Source organism: Rhea pennata, chromosome 15 (assembly GCF_028389875.1).
Source record: "Rhea pennata isolate bPtePen1 chromosome 15, bPtePen1.pri, whole genome shotgun sequence".
Taxonomy (NCBI): Eukaryota; Metazoa; Chordata; class Aves; order Rheiformes; family Rheidae; genus Rhea; species Rhea pennata.
The window spans coordinates 9,456,704-9,470,911 of NC_084677.1; the positions used below are offsets into that span (position 1 = coordinate 9,456,704).

Here is a 14,208-nt window from a genome sequence, read left to right on the forward strand (position 1 = left end):
CCTGAAACCTTCAGTCCCCAGCTGTCCTCCCTCCTCTCCCTCCTAGTAGCCAACAGCCTTGTGCAGCAAGACCTGTGGATGTAGACATCCCAAAAAGGGAAAGCTAGGATCCTCTAGGAATTCCCATTGACATGCCAAATATACAAAATACCGAAACAACCCCCGCTCAGCAACAGGCTAAATATGGTGTATACCCAAAGGATCAGAGCACAGTCCAGGGTAAAATAGTTTCTCTTGACATCAACAGTGCTGTCCTCTCTTGCAAATAAGTTCTCCTGGGGAAGATGGATGAGACTCTCATTGGTCGCAGCATCCTAAAAAATACCTCTGAAAGGAAGCTGGGCTGCAAACCTCAGGTGTCACCTGGTTTAAGTGTCAGTGTTTGTTTGCAGGTGTGGCGGACTAGCAGACCCTGAATCTAGCTCTGCCCAGTGGTGCACAAATCCAGGCAAATAGTAGGGAAGGGAAGAGAATGGGAATTCCTTTGCTGACACATTCCAACAGTATCACATACAGACATCAGTTTTCTGCTCTTGCCCAGGCCTTAGCTGGAAAAGATGAGCCTTCCCAAGACAGCCAAACTTTCCACTGGCTGTGTCCGGGAGTTTCAGATGAGGTTTGTGTCTGCTGCCTTGCAAGTTGTCCGGCAGCTACGCTGCCATGCAGAGCCCTCTGGGACCACGAAGGAAGCTGTGGCATATCAAATTCATGCACGTGTGATTGTGCTGGAACAAAGCCAGGGGAAATGATATCCAAGATGTAAAGCCAAGAAGCTGACCCTTGTTAGCAGAAAGTTCCTTACGAACTACTTCGTCTTATTTTTTCTGCCTTTTCTCTGCTGCAAGCTTAGCTTTTAAGTAGGAGTGTAACATGATGCAAGGGGATCCTCTGAAAAGTATGATCAGATTAGCAGTCATAAAACTTATCCTAAGAAGTTCCTTATAAACCCGTATAACTGTTTCACAAAACCAGACACATTTTAATAGTAGCTTAAAAAGGAGTGGAAATTATTCCTCCTGGTTTGCAAACCACTGCATGTGCACATGCAGGCTTGCTGTCTGGGTAGTATGTTTAACAGAGTCAGCGGTAGAGGGTGATATATGTGACTTTAAACTGAACTGGAAAGTCTAAAAAATATTACTGCTGGAAATATAACAGTGGCACTTCTGAGCCATGTAGGGTGGGAACTGTTAAGTGCGTGGCTTCCAACCTCGGCTTAAAAGTTAACATGAGCATACTAATAATATAGCCTGTTTGGGATTTCCTAAATGTTGAGGTGCTTTTTTTTTTGAAACTGAAGTTGCCTCAGAATGAAAAATGGCGATTCGCAGTGGATGATGTCTTTGTGATTAAAATAGGGGCCCCAAATCCAGGAACAAGCAAAATAAACTTAATTAAAAAAACCCTAAACTTTTATTTTAAAAATATTTTTCTAGAAAAAAATACAGTATTGAGCAGTCTGCACTTAAATATCTCCTTGCTGAATTTGCACTGAAAATATTGTACTTGAAAGAAGATTAGAGAAGGAAAGAAAGGAACTCCCAGCTTTCTTGCCACTGTTTAACCACAGTACAACGGAGAAAAAGAAGAAAAGCATTACAGGTGATGAGTTACATTATTAAATAACGTGCTTAATACTGGTAAACAGATTGTTTAAAAATATTTTTTCCAGAGTTTACTCAACCATATTTCTTTAAGCTGACAGATGTAATTGGAAGCTAACAAATTTAAGTGGTGGGTTATTGGAAACCAAAAAATGTACTTGGCAGATTAACACCTATATAAAGACGTGCAGTTGCAACGTGAGGGACAGCCTGCCTCCAAACCAGAAGAACAATTAAGCGTGAGAGGAGTCTGACAAAGCAAAATAGTCACAAACTGTTTATCTGCTTAATGTTACACCTTGTGCTTAATGCTGGATGCAAGTCAGAATCCTCAGCCACTTCAAGAATTTAATTTTTATTGACCCGATAAACTCAGACTATATGAAGCACACAGGTCAACTCTAAACCAGTTGGAAACCAACTGCTAATGAAAGGATGTCTTTTAAAGTGTGAACAAATATTTTTGGTTTTCTCTCCTAAACGTAATCGCAAAATGATAATCACTTGTCCGGAAGAGTGATAACTGACACCAAGATGCAGCTTGATACAAAGGGTGCTCAGGAAGGAAAGTGTAACCGACTCTCTGGAGCATGTTGATAAAGCTTAGAAAAATTCTTCTGTGTACATGACAGAAACTAATACCTCTGAAGTAACACTGATGCTCTAGGTTCTAGAAACATAGTTTCCTCTGATTTTAGGGGAGGGCAAAAATTTGGTTTTAAACTTGTGGGTTAAGTTCTTCCAACATGCTTTCCAGATCTGATATCCACACAAAACTGCACTGCCTTCTTGTCACCTTCATTTGCGATACTACACTTGGACAAAGAACAGCCTTGTTTAAGTTAATGTCTGTCTCTAACAATCTTGTTTGCAATATTCTATCTTCAAAAAAAATTTAGAATTGCATTTTGCTCATTAAAAACCCCCAACTTCTACATGCTCATATCTTTTTTTCTCATTTTGTGTCTGTAGAGAGAATATAGGCAATTTATGCAAGACATTCAGTCTATAAGTAAGCTAGATAGAATATCTTAAATTATTTGAGTAAATGATTTTTGTGTATGTACTTAGTGCAATGGAGATTTCATCTGAAATCGGAATCTGTGACTCAAGAGTTGTGAAGTATTTTCATCTAAATATTGAACTAACTTCGTTAAAATGTTTAAGAAATGATTTTTTGAAGTGCAACCTTACAATATAGGTTTTGCTTTTCCTCTGCATACTTTAAGAAGGCAATCTAATACTCATAGGATTTGCTAGGTCTGAATTTGAAAGATGTTCTTATTTCATTTACTATCAAAATAAATGCTAGACCATTTAGAATGTGATTGCACAAGTATATTTTCATAGATATATTTCAAAGCTTTGTTGTACAAATATTACTAAAAGTATACTTATTTGCTTGTACAATAAATTCTCATGTTCCAAAAACCAGAATCTTTGCTATGAAAGTATTACAGAATTAGATGAAACTAATGTTGCACAGAGACCAAACAAGCAGCTCCTACGCTCTGTATCAGTACAGAACATTACACTGACAGCTCTCCCCCCTACTACCCATCACAAAGAAAATAGTCCTAAAATTCCCTTCTGTCTAATGTGGATTTCTACTCTGATTTCAGATATGCATGTTCACTTCAAAACGCAGTGAAGTACATACTTCTAACAGCTTTCATGGTTGTGGAGACCACGACCATGCTGAGCTGTGTTCTTGGAAAAGGACAAGGACCAAACTTCCTGTCACCTTCTTCCATCAGAACAAAAATATTACTTCATTTCTATCATTAAAGATCTATCTATCTCCTGGGCGCTCTGTGACAACTGGGTAGCTCCTGTATGACCTGTACTGGGAAAAAACAAAGCAGATGTTTAGTTAGGTTTCAGTTACGCTGGAAGATTTGCATAGCACTGAAAGTTATTGCTTCTGTGTTTTCCAGCAGAACCTTTTTCTTTGCCCTTGAAAAGAAGATTCAGACTCTGAGTATACATATTAATTTGACTCACTTGGTTGTGGAGAAAGAGGTGCCTAGAATTTAACCTTTGAAAAAACAGAAAATTAAAAATTCAGAGTTATGTGTGGCCAAAGCAATCACATCTGCATTCTTTAAGAGTTCATTTTTGTGACAGGCATAGAGGCACGTGACATAGAGGCATGTGACATAGAGGTACTTACAGCTCACCACAAAATGAAGATTTGTAAATACCTTAGAAGATAATTTTTCAGCTTTATTTGTAGGGGGAAAAAAAGATGAAGCAATAGATTGGTGACTATGTGAATGAGTATTTCTGTTAACGTGGCAGGAAAGAACCATAAGGAGGCAGAAGCCCCTGATGCTAGCTTTTACACCGGTCATCAGCTAAGTAGTTGGATTTGATTGTAGTGTTAACACAGAGCAAACTGCAGGGTACACATATGGATAAATTGGCTTACTTAACCCAACAGTGAATTACAATTGAGGCAAAGCTACAAAAGATTTGAAGAAGTATTTGAATGAAGTAAATTTGTAAGCACATCCCTCTCCCCCACCCGCATGGGACCAGTCCTGAGAAACTCGTGAATGAACAAATGGGGAGGGAGCTGGAGCATGGCAAGTCACAGGAAGGGGATGAGCTCACCGCTGATCCTTGAAATGGGTAAATGCAGCTTCCCCTTATATTATACTCATAATAATTCCTCTGCAATTTCACATCACAGTAAAGGCTAGGCTGCTTGTTGAAATGAAAAACACCTATAAGGCTAATTGGCTCTAATCACGGTTAAAGCAAAACTATGCAGAAACAGTCCAAAGCAGGGTGGGCTTACCAGAATTCATGAACTGTATGTTCGCTTCCACTCATTTTTATGAGCAGAGATAATAAACCTGTGTTATTTTTGATGTACCCCCAAAAGTTCAGCTTTTAAAATAAACTGCCATCTCAAAAATGTAAATACTGCAGCTAAAAATTAGTTCTGGGAATCAGTAATCTTACCAACTTTATTTTTCATTTCCTCTGACTTTGACCTTCATGTCCTTTGGGAAAAAACAAAAGTTCCCATCCCCCCCCATATACTTAGTTTTGCACCATACAATTTATAGCAGCTCCAGATGGAAAAGACTTGCCTTCATTTGTTTGCTGGCACAAAAAGATAAATATAGTCTTGGTTTCTGGAGGATTAAAAACAACTATTCCTTTAAACTATTTTTTTTCAAATTTATTTTTCCATACCTATCTGAAGTAGCAGCAACTTCAACACTTTTTTAATAGTTATTAAAATACTCGTTTTGAACTCTTTCAAACTACCACACAGAATAAAACAGAAAGTTTTTATTCTAAACTGAAGGAAAAAGTACTCCAAGACAGAACATCATATGGAAAGTGCAGGAATGGTAAATTTTCGGATATATTTTTATTCTTACAAAATAAACCAAGTATTTTTAGGCCCAACTCTAGACACAGGCTTGACTGATTTGACTTCATATACAGTCTTCCTTCTATCAGCACTGGCGGAAGACATCCTTTGCTAACATTGTTTTCACTGGCAATTAATATGACCTTTAAGTCTGATGGGTAGCTTTTACAAATTGAAGTGGTCCCAGTGGACATGATGGAACAACTTATGTAAAGAATAATTTCTTAAATTAACTCCCAAAGAACTTTATATGAAAAATTAACATATGAAAGACATCATCTGTTTATATTGGGTAAAACAAGGGGCTCTTCAATGCTAGTGCCAGCCATCCTTCCTGGTTCTGGAATTCCATCTGAAAATGAAGCACAGACAAGCGTTTCACAAGTATTTTCATGCACCTGCAGATCCAAAGATACAACTGTTATTTTCTGCTAATATGAAACCTGATACAAAGATCATTGTAAGAAACTCGGGCAATTTTACAATTATAAAGTATTTTGTCCATGTAACTATATGAAATAAGAGGTTATTAAACAAATTACTAAAGATTAGATCTAAGACAACCTCAGCTCAGGTATAGTAACAGAACTAAAGAACCACCAGATTTCATATTTTATACCAGGGTCCCCTCTCTGTTTCTTATATACCAGAAAGTTTATCGAAACACTCATTCAACAGGATAAACAAGATAATTTCTAATATGAAAAACAAGTTATATGTTGAATGCAAGACCTGAGAGTTCAGTTTATGAATATATTTTATCATGTTAATATGCAGCCTAACTAAAATAGCTAGGTAATTGATATTTTAAACTACCTTTAGGTCTCCACTGACATATTCCAGAAACATATGCAGAAAGTAGTATCAGTCTACAGTTACTTTAAAAGCCTTAAAGCTTTACTTTTGTATTTTTCTTTAGTTCAAAGAGCAATGAACAATAACATCTGGTAACTTAAACCTGAGTCTTGTAATTGATTCTAAACAATTAAATCCCTATGTGAAATTCTGTTGGGAGTCAACAGGGTCAGGTGACCTGCACAGAGTCGATTTCAAAACTGAGGTACAAAGTTATACTTAAAAAAAAAAAACAAAAAAACACAAACTTCTATCATACTTAATTTAGCATTAAAAATTGAGAAATTTCTGTCAGGAATAAAAATTTTCTAACAAAGAGACCAGTTACAGCACAATTTTGGTACTGAAATTTTACTTCTTTGGCACCTCCTTCTGGCAGAAGGAAATAGTACTATCTCAATGAATCTTAAGTATCAATGAGTGCTTATTCAGTACTTCTCTCACACTTTTTAGATTTCTTATTACTATCTCAGTCCTCAGATTTTTCAAATTTTATGAATAGGAAAAAAACAGTCAATAGTACTATTAGTAATAACATGATAGTACTAAATGGTCCAAACTCCCACAGGGAAGAATGTCATATGCCAGGCAAACTCTTCAAAGGAAAAAGCTGGGCCAATGATCCCTTTTATTCTGTAGCTTAGGCAGTATTAATAGCAACCGGTCAAAGAGCAGACCAGAAGAGGAAAACAAGATTTAACGGTGTTCTACTTTATAGCAGTGAACTCGAAGCTTAAGCCGCTGAAGTCAATGAGATCTGAAATGTCCTCAGAAAACATTTATGCCTGTATACAGAATGAACAATGGAAGAATTAAGAACTTTCTATAACAATTAGGTTTGTCAGAACAGATGAGAAACAAAAGACATGCCTACTATTTAATATATTTTACTGAGAATTTAGGTTAAATTCCTGTATTAAATTGCCAGTGTAGTCATGACTGTCTCCAGGTAACCAATTCTAAACTGGTAATAGTATAAGGGAGTACAATTTGGCAAGTTTAACTTTTCGGTAAATAGGATGGCAATTTGTTGGATGACCGTTCTGATACCAATAATTTACTTTTTACTTAGTATCTTCTCGTCTTTACCAGTAACTGCAACAATATTTTTTTTTAATTTCTAAAACTCTAGCATAAATGGCATGACAAATTTTCTTCCATCTACTAATTAGTATAGTGCACCTGTCCAATTTAAATGTTTTCAGTATTTTACAGTCTGAAAGTCTTAATAGAATAAAGCTGACCAGTTGCTCCCCCCCACCCTTCTCTTTAGTAACTAACAAGTAGTTACAGCTACCAGAAGATCAATAGGAACTTCATAGTACCTTACACTGTTGAAAAATTATATAAATTTGTCTGTCTGCAATTTTTAAAAATGCCTTATTTCTAAATAAAATATTTTCCATTTCAGAAGGAAATTTCTACTACTGACACATCTAAGGCCAGCCAAACAGTTCTGAGAATAGTTAGATTTGTATGGCATTTATGCTGTCTCATCAGCATAACAGTAGAAAAGAAGCAGGCCTAAGAGATTTTTTTTTTTTTTAAGTTGGTCACCTATTTAAATGAATGTATACAGGTAGTTTCAGAAACCATGGGTGGGTCTTTCATGAATTGGATATAATTGGACATTTCTTAAACGAATACATGAGCAACAGGCATGTTCAGGTCAAACAGCTTAATAGTATTTTTGAAGTATAAACAATGTTGTGCTGAGGAATTTTTCTTACAAAAATGTGTCAGTTCAAAACATTCCTTGCATAGAGAAGGAGGCATACTGTGTCCATCTCCATGTTCATGCATATATAAGCATATATACATTTTAAGCATATATACAGTATACAGAAAAACAAACAAAACTTCTGCAAAAATGACCACACACACCTTTTTGATTTCTCTCAGTAGATGGTTTGCCAGGATTCTGCCTTGGATAGTTCAGCAAAGACACTTTTGGAAGAGTACTTGGGGTACTTTCTTCTTCACCACCATGTAAGAAATGAGCTATGATTCCATACAAGAGAGGTCTGCTTACGAGAGAAAATGACAAAAGCAGTCTATATGAAATTCTGAGCATAAGAAAACTTCCTTAGAATTTCACAGACCTTAACGTTTACTCCTAGAATATGTACAAATGTCTTTAGAATAATTAAAATATATTGAGTGTAATTATACAAGTAACCACAAACCTCAGCTCATCTGGAAGACCAACACCATCTCAAAAATCCCACATCTAGAGACACTCTCAACTGAACTCCCGAACTCTACAACTGAACTCTACTCTCTTGCAGGCAAAGAACCAGAGCATGCTTAGGACGTGAAAACAGACTCACATTTTCACTCATGCAATATTAATTATTGGACTTTGGTAGGCTAGTCACCACCAGGCATCCCAAACTTGATTCTTCCTAATCATAGGACAGATGGTTTGCGCTGAAACTATAGAGATCATTGAGCATTATCTGCACAAACCTGTTTCAGTACCTTATCTCATGGACCATATCATATCATAATGTGAATTTATATCTAATCTCAGGGTACAATAATCTTTTTATTGCTCTACAAAAGCTAACAGATAGGCAAAGAACATATTCTCTACCTCTGACTGCAGGAAAGACTACTGGCAAGAGATCTGCATTTTCATGGCAAATATACTATTTGGAGAGTGCTACAGAGCTGGCAGAATTAAACGTTAGTTTTGAATTTTGAATACTTTGAAAACAGGCCCATGTTTCGCACCAGAAGTTTGAGTCTTCCATGTTAGACTAGACATGCAATCTAGTCACATTAACAGAGGGGAGATAATACTAAAATGTGATTTATACTAATACTAAAGAGAAGTGAATGTTATGGACAGTATAAAGAATGTTATACGCAAAATAGAATATACTGTATTTTCCAAAAGCACTCCTTACATTGATTTGCTATTTGAATCTTCAACTATATTCAGCTCTTTGACAAGAAACTGTCTATCCAAGGGCACTTCAGGTTGGCCAGATTCTGAAAAAGAGATTTCCGCACAATTCTTAAGACTGGTATGAAAAAATATCACCTATGTAACTTTTTAAGCCTGAGAATCAGAGTGCACACCTTACTTTTAGACTGGAAATACCTAACTTTATATTGTAACTCCTGGGAACACACTTAAACATTAGTGCTTCATATTAGTACAATTTGCAATAGTGTATCGTGATGTTTATGCTCGCTGTAAAGGAATCTAAGAAAAATATTAAAGAAATTTTATAGTATTATGATGACTTAATCAGACAAACTATTTCCTGAGAGAAGTACTGTTATGAAACAGATTGCACACATTAACTATAACATAGACTACATCTCCATTCCTTCTCTTCATTGAGATGAACACCTTTAATAGAATGAAAACTAACATATCAAATTATTACATAGCAAATGTAATTACCATATCTATGTGCAAATTGCAGAACTTCAATTTTAAGTTACAAGTACAATAGCTGTAGAGTGCAAAAATAAATGCACGCAGTACTAAATAAATCACAGCTACCTTTTAGAGGATGTTGTAGTCTAAACAGCTCTTAAATAGTAATATTTTAGAATAGCCAGTAACAGTAATGTATAACTGTTGTTCAAAAACATGAACATTCTTCATGTATTTTAAACCTAGAATATATAATCAAGTTTCTGATACAAATCATATACATGAATTGCCAGGGTTGCTTTAAGTTAGGCTATCAACTACTTTACATACATATTACTTTAAATTATTTTTCAAAGAATTTTGTTCCTTCATTTGTAGGATTTCCATTAGTTATTTTACCAAAATGCCACTGAGAAAAGAATGTGATATACGCTTAAAAAAATATTGTTAACCATTTTCCAAAATGAAAGTGGACATTCCAAGAAAGGTATTTTGATTTTGCAGGCTGCTGTAAAGTTTTCTTGCTTACGCATCGATCTCAAGAACAACAGCAAACAATAAGTGTTCTCGGGAAGTAATTTTATGATTTGCCTTAATACTGCAACAGGGCAGTATAGTGTTTATGTCTTATTTATTTCCATTGGAAAACAAGATAGTACAGCTTGGTCATGCTTTCTAACATCATAACCCCATCTGAATTACCCAACTGAAAAATGATGACAAGTGATGACAACAAAAATCAGTGGAAGATCATACATCTGCCCCAATACCTGCAGTTAAAACAGATGCTGCATACTTATATTTGTTATATTCCAAGTATTCACGAATGAGTTCATTGATTAACAGATTTTCACGGGTCAGTGATGGCCGTGGTTCACTTTGGTCATCCAGTGCATTAAAAACTTCAGCTCTGATCCTTGCTTTTATTTGCCCAAGTGCACCTCTTTTTTCCAGTGTGTCCTTCAAAACTATTATTGTAAAAAATATATATATTAATATAGAGTCACGTGTATTAAGCAACACTAACCACCAACACTATAGTTTTTTTCATTTTCACAGGGAATATGGAACATCCACACCTGCTGCTATGCCGGCAACACCACTAATACAAATTACAAAACATTACAGATGAAAACCCAGCCCTTATAGAAACCAGAGATTATTATTATTATTTGGAATAGTAAATGCGGGTTCCACCAATTTCAGAAGCGCATGCAGCGTCATTACAGCCCGGACGATGCTTTCTGTAACTAAAAGCCAGAGCAAGACGGGGACAGGGGCCGAGTGCTGCCGCGGCGGCGGCTCGGCTCGGCGCGGCTCGGCGCGGCTCGGCGCGGCGCGGCGCGGCGCGGCTCGGCGCGGCCCCTGCGCTTCCCAACCGCCTGCGCCAAGCTGCGGGCCGCGCCAGCACCTCACGGCGACTCCGAGGCCCCTCGGGCCGCTGGCAGAGAGAAGCTGGCTGCACGAAGAGGAGCCGCCCCGCCGCCCCCGCTCGCAGCGCCCCGCCGCCGCCGCCGCCGCAACCTGCTTTCAGCTCCGCCACGGTCGCCATCGCCCAACGGTTCCCCCAAAGACCCGGATGACAACATCCCCGCGGCGCCGGCGGGCACTGCGCAGGCGCAGCGCGGCGGCGATAGGCGGGGCCGCCGGCGGCACGGCCTCTCCGCGCGCGCCAGCCAATGGGACGGCGCGGCGGGCGGCGCGGGGCGTTCGAGCGGGGCTCGGCGCGCGGCCGAGAGGGGGCGGCTGGGGTCGCGCGCGCTGCCTGAGGCGGGGCGGGCGCGCAGCACCGGAGGGGGGCCGGTGGTGGCCAGCAAACACATACATCGCGCTCGGCTGCCGTTCCCTCTCCGGCCCCGTGTAATTCAGTGTGTGAGCCGGGACTGGGGGCTCGTTTGAAGTGGCCGCGTTTTTCTCCTGTCATCTCAGGGTGTGGCTGTGCCCGTTACTGGTAGAAGGGCAGTGTGGAGAGGGAGCGTTTCTCCCTGCCGCGCAGCAGAGCTCTCCACACAGACGAGCTCTTACCTGGAGGGGGGGCTGCCAAAAAGTAACTGTATGCCGGGTGCTCTGCATGTCTGTTAAAATCGCTGGTGTGCCTGTTTTTGTGGCGGTACGCGTGTGTGCTTCGTGTTGTGATCTCTCCGCGGTGCTGGTTTTGTGAGTGGTGGAAATACTTCCCAAGGGAAACGCAGTCTGCGGGTGAGCAAACTGGGTTTGTCATGGTCTAGGTGGAACTGTCGGCTCAGGCTTGAGGGAAAATGTGAGTCTTCCTAAGCAATTAATCACTCGTTGCTTTGTTTTGTTTCAACATTTCCTCTCAAATCTAGTATTTATATGCTGGGTTTCCAAAGTAAATATCTGGCAAGGAGAAGTAAATAAAATCTGGAGGGAAAAAAAAAAGTCTCCGGTATATCTACATATTATACATATTATCTACTACAGTAATGGTGAAATTAGTTGATCTTGTCCTTTAACGTAATCATAACCTTGAGTGAATTAGCATTGCCAGAGTGTGGTTTTGTCCTTCATGTGTGTGATGTGCTGGTCCCTCGGGCAACCCCGGTGAGGTACAGCCCTGGCCTTCAGCACGCCTGGCGCTTCCACAGTCAGGACTTTTCCTCTGCTTCTTTCCAAATCTCTCCATGCTTTTGTGGGTGGTTGTTCCATTATGTGTAATTTCCAGCCGATAAACTGTTGCCATTTTCCACCCTCTATTCCCTCTCCAACTTTGTTTCCTGTACAGAAAAGTTCAGAATCCAGAATTATTATTTTTTTACTGATTACAAGGGAATGCCTTTTTTAATATGGCTGCAGTTTCTCTTTTATGTATTAATCTGTGGCTAAAAAGATGCTGTTATAACACTGGTTTGGGCAACCCATGTTCATGGACTTGTAATCTGGGGTCTTGCTTCTCTATCTCTGTGCAGGTTTGTGTTTTTTGTTAGTTGCTTTATTCTCTTTTTCTCCTCTACAATCAACAATGTATTATGAATCTGCTTTATTCTGCTTCTGAACTCTTCTGCTCCTCCTCACATTTAATTATCTGCTCTGTTTCTTGAGTGCACTCTGGTTATTTTTTATTTTATTTTGTTGGAGTTTCTGAGAGAAAGAGATGCATAGGAATTAGCTGGAGGTGCAGATCCAAGATAGATCATAGAAACATCATTAGCCTGGTGCATTGCTATTGGTACAGGGACTGCTTGAGGCTGAAGGAAAGTGATTATCTTAAAATACTTGGAAGTTTTGAAGCCTGGAAGTGTAACTGAAATATTTTTAGTCTTTGGTAATATGGCATATGGTAATATCCAGAAAAAAACATGGGTGGGGAAAATTTTTTTTGTGTTGACCCTCCTTACTTCATGTCTGATTATTGTATTCTTATTTGGAACAACACTCTGCTTATGACTGTTATCTCTAGACCCTAAATCATTTTCTACTGTATCATTTCAGCTGTAACTTTTCTGTTGTCATACTCAGAATATGCATTGAAGTGTTGGCTCTTATAAAAGAGGCTGTTATCTTTTCAGCATTTTTTTCTGGTTTGCTATGCTATTAATAGTGCTATTAAAGAAGAAAAGCTCTTCTAGCTTAAGCTACTGGATAGCTTTATAAAGGTTTACATGCTTTGCAGAACAGCCAGGAGTAAAATTGTATTCCTTACAGCAGAGAGCAGTGGGATACATACACACTGGGGACTATTACGTATTTTTTTCAGCAGGACTCAGAGTGAGCATGAAGGCATCAAAAAAACCAACCTACCAATATATTAGATGAACAGATGAATGCAGATTAATACAATGAATGTTTAAGATGAACATAGTGCACAAAATGGGACAGAAATACTCTTAATAAAAATAAGCCATAGGAATCAGACTTTAGCATTTAGATTCTTTCTTCCAATACTGTAAACCAATAAGGACTTTATCAACATTGTATGAACTATAACACAAACTCACATAGCTTATGACACCCCATTTTTTGTTTTGATCTTTCTGTGATAATTCTGCTCAGATCATTGAGGACTATGTGACCTTGCTGCAGGCTGAACCTGCTGCTGCGTCCTGGGGAGAGCTGGGGTGAGACGGCTGCCTGGACCTGCACTGCTCCAGCTGGACGGCCAGGATGGCCAGTGCCTGGGACAGCAGAGCACGGCTGAGAGGCTGCACGGGGGAAAAGCCTCGCGGGTGTAGGTGAGTAAAGACGCAATAACCCACTACATTGTTTGCTACACATCATTCTTGCTTTTTAGATATAAATAAGTGGGAATTTCTGTATCGTAACAACTTTGTTATTATAATTACTCTGGATGCATCATATTAAATGCAGGCTCTTTATGTAACTTGTGTGATAAAGCTTTCAAATGGTATTAAAGCTTTGTGCGGGGCAGTACACAACCATGTGCTCTTTCCTCCAGTGCGTTATGCCATTACTTACATGCAGTCCATATGCCAGCTGGTCTATTCTAGTACATGGCTGGTCAGCTGAGCATAGATACTGTCCGTGAAGGTTTAACTGAGGGGCTCTAAATTGGAAGCAAAGAGTACGTAGCGAGGAACAACCGAATAGCCACGGGGTCTATGCACTTATTTCAGCAGTACACGTTTCGGTGCAAACCGGGTCGTGGGTGAAGTCGTTCTGTTTCAGTCTCAGCTCGTGCCGGTAACAGACTGACCTAGCTGCGGCTTTCGAAACCAGTCCGGCCGGTTCCCGCGGAAAGCGAACCGGGAGACCGAGGCCGTGTGCCGGGGCGCCGCGGCGGCAGGGAGGCCGGCGCCGGGGGGCGCGGGCGGCCGCGCAGCCCCCGCGGGCGGCGCCGCGCCGCCTCCCCCGGGCGAGGCGGGGCCGCGCGGCGGCGGCGGCGGCGGCAGCGCCCGGCATCCCCGTGACCGCGGAGCCAATCAGGGCGCCGAGCAGGCGCCGCCGCCGCCGCCTCCGCCCGCCGCCGCCCGGCCCGCAGCGCGCTG

General features: G+C 40.0%; 1 protein-coding gene across 4 annotated transcripts; it reads right to left on the reverse strand.

Annotated features, from left to right (window-relative positions):
• Positions 1-4,552: 4,552 nt before the first annotated feature.
• On the reverse strand, positions 4,553-10,851 carry CEP20 (centrosomal protein 20). Of its 4 annotated transcripts, none has more exons than XM_062588621.1 (5): positions 10,769-10,851; positions 10,015-10,212; positions 8,763-8,847; positions 7,735-7,874; positions 4,553-5,347 (listed from the first exon to the last, which is right to left on the reverse strand). In XM_062588621.1, the coding sequence occupies exons 1-5, from the start codon at positions 10,794-10,796 to the stop codon at positions 5,271-5,273; spliced, it is 528 nt and encodes a 175-aa protein (XP_062444605.1). In that variant the 5' UTR covers positions 10,797-10,851; the 3' UTR covers positions 4,553-5,270. The 4 variants fall into 4 exon arrangements, with proteins under 4 accessions (XP_062444605.1, XP_062444604.1, XP_062444606.1 ...); XM_062588620.1 differs by having other exon boundaries at positions 7,735-7,877; XM_062588622.1 differs by lacking the exon at positions 10,769-10,851 and having other exon boundaries at positions 7,735-7,877; positions 10,041-10,127.
• Positions 10,852-14,208: the final 3,357 nt, after the last annotated feature.

Bases quoted from the DNA above. Each gene is read 5' to 3' on its own strand.
- CEP20 (XM_062588620.1), bottom strand. From the start codon at position 10,796: ATGGCGACCGTGGCGGAGCTGAAAGCAG. The intron at 7,878-8,762 runs GTAAGGAGTGCT...TTCTCTCGTAAG, and splicing joins GATTCAAATAGCAAATCAAT to CAGACCTCTCTTGTATGGAA. The intron at 5,348-7,734 runs GTGTGTGTGGTC...CTTCATTTTCAG, and splicing joins TACTGAGAGAAATCAAAAAG to ATGGAATTCCAGAACCAGGA.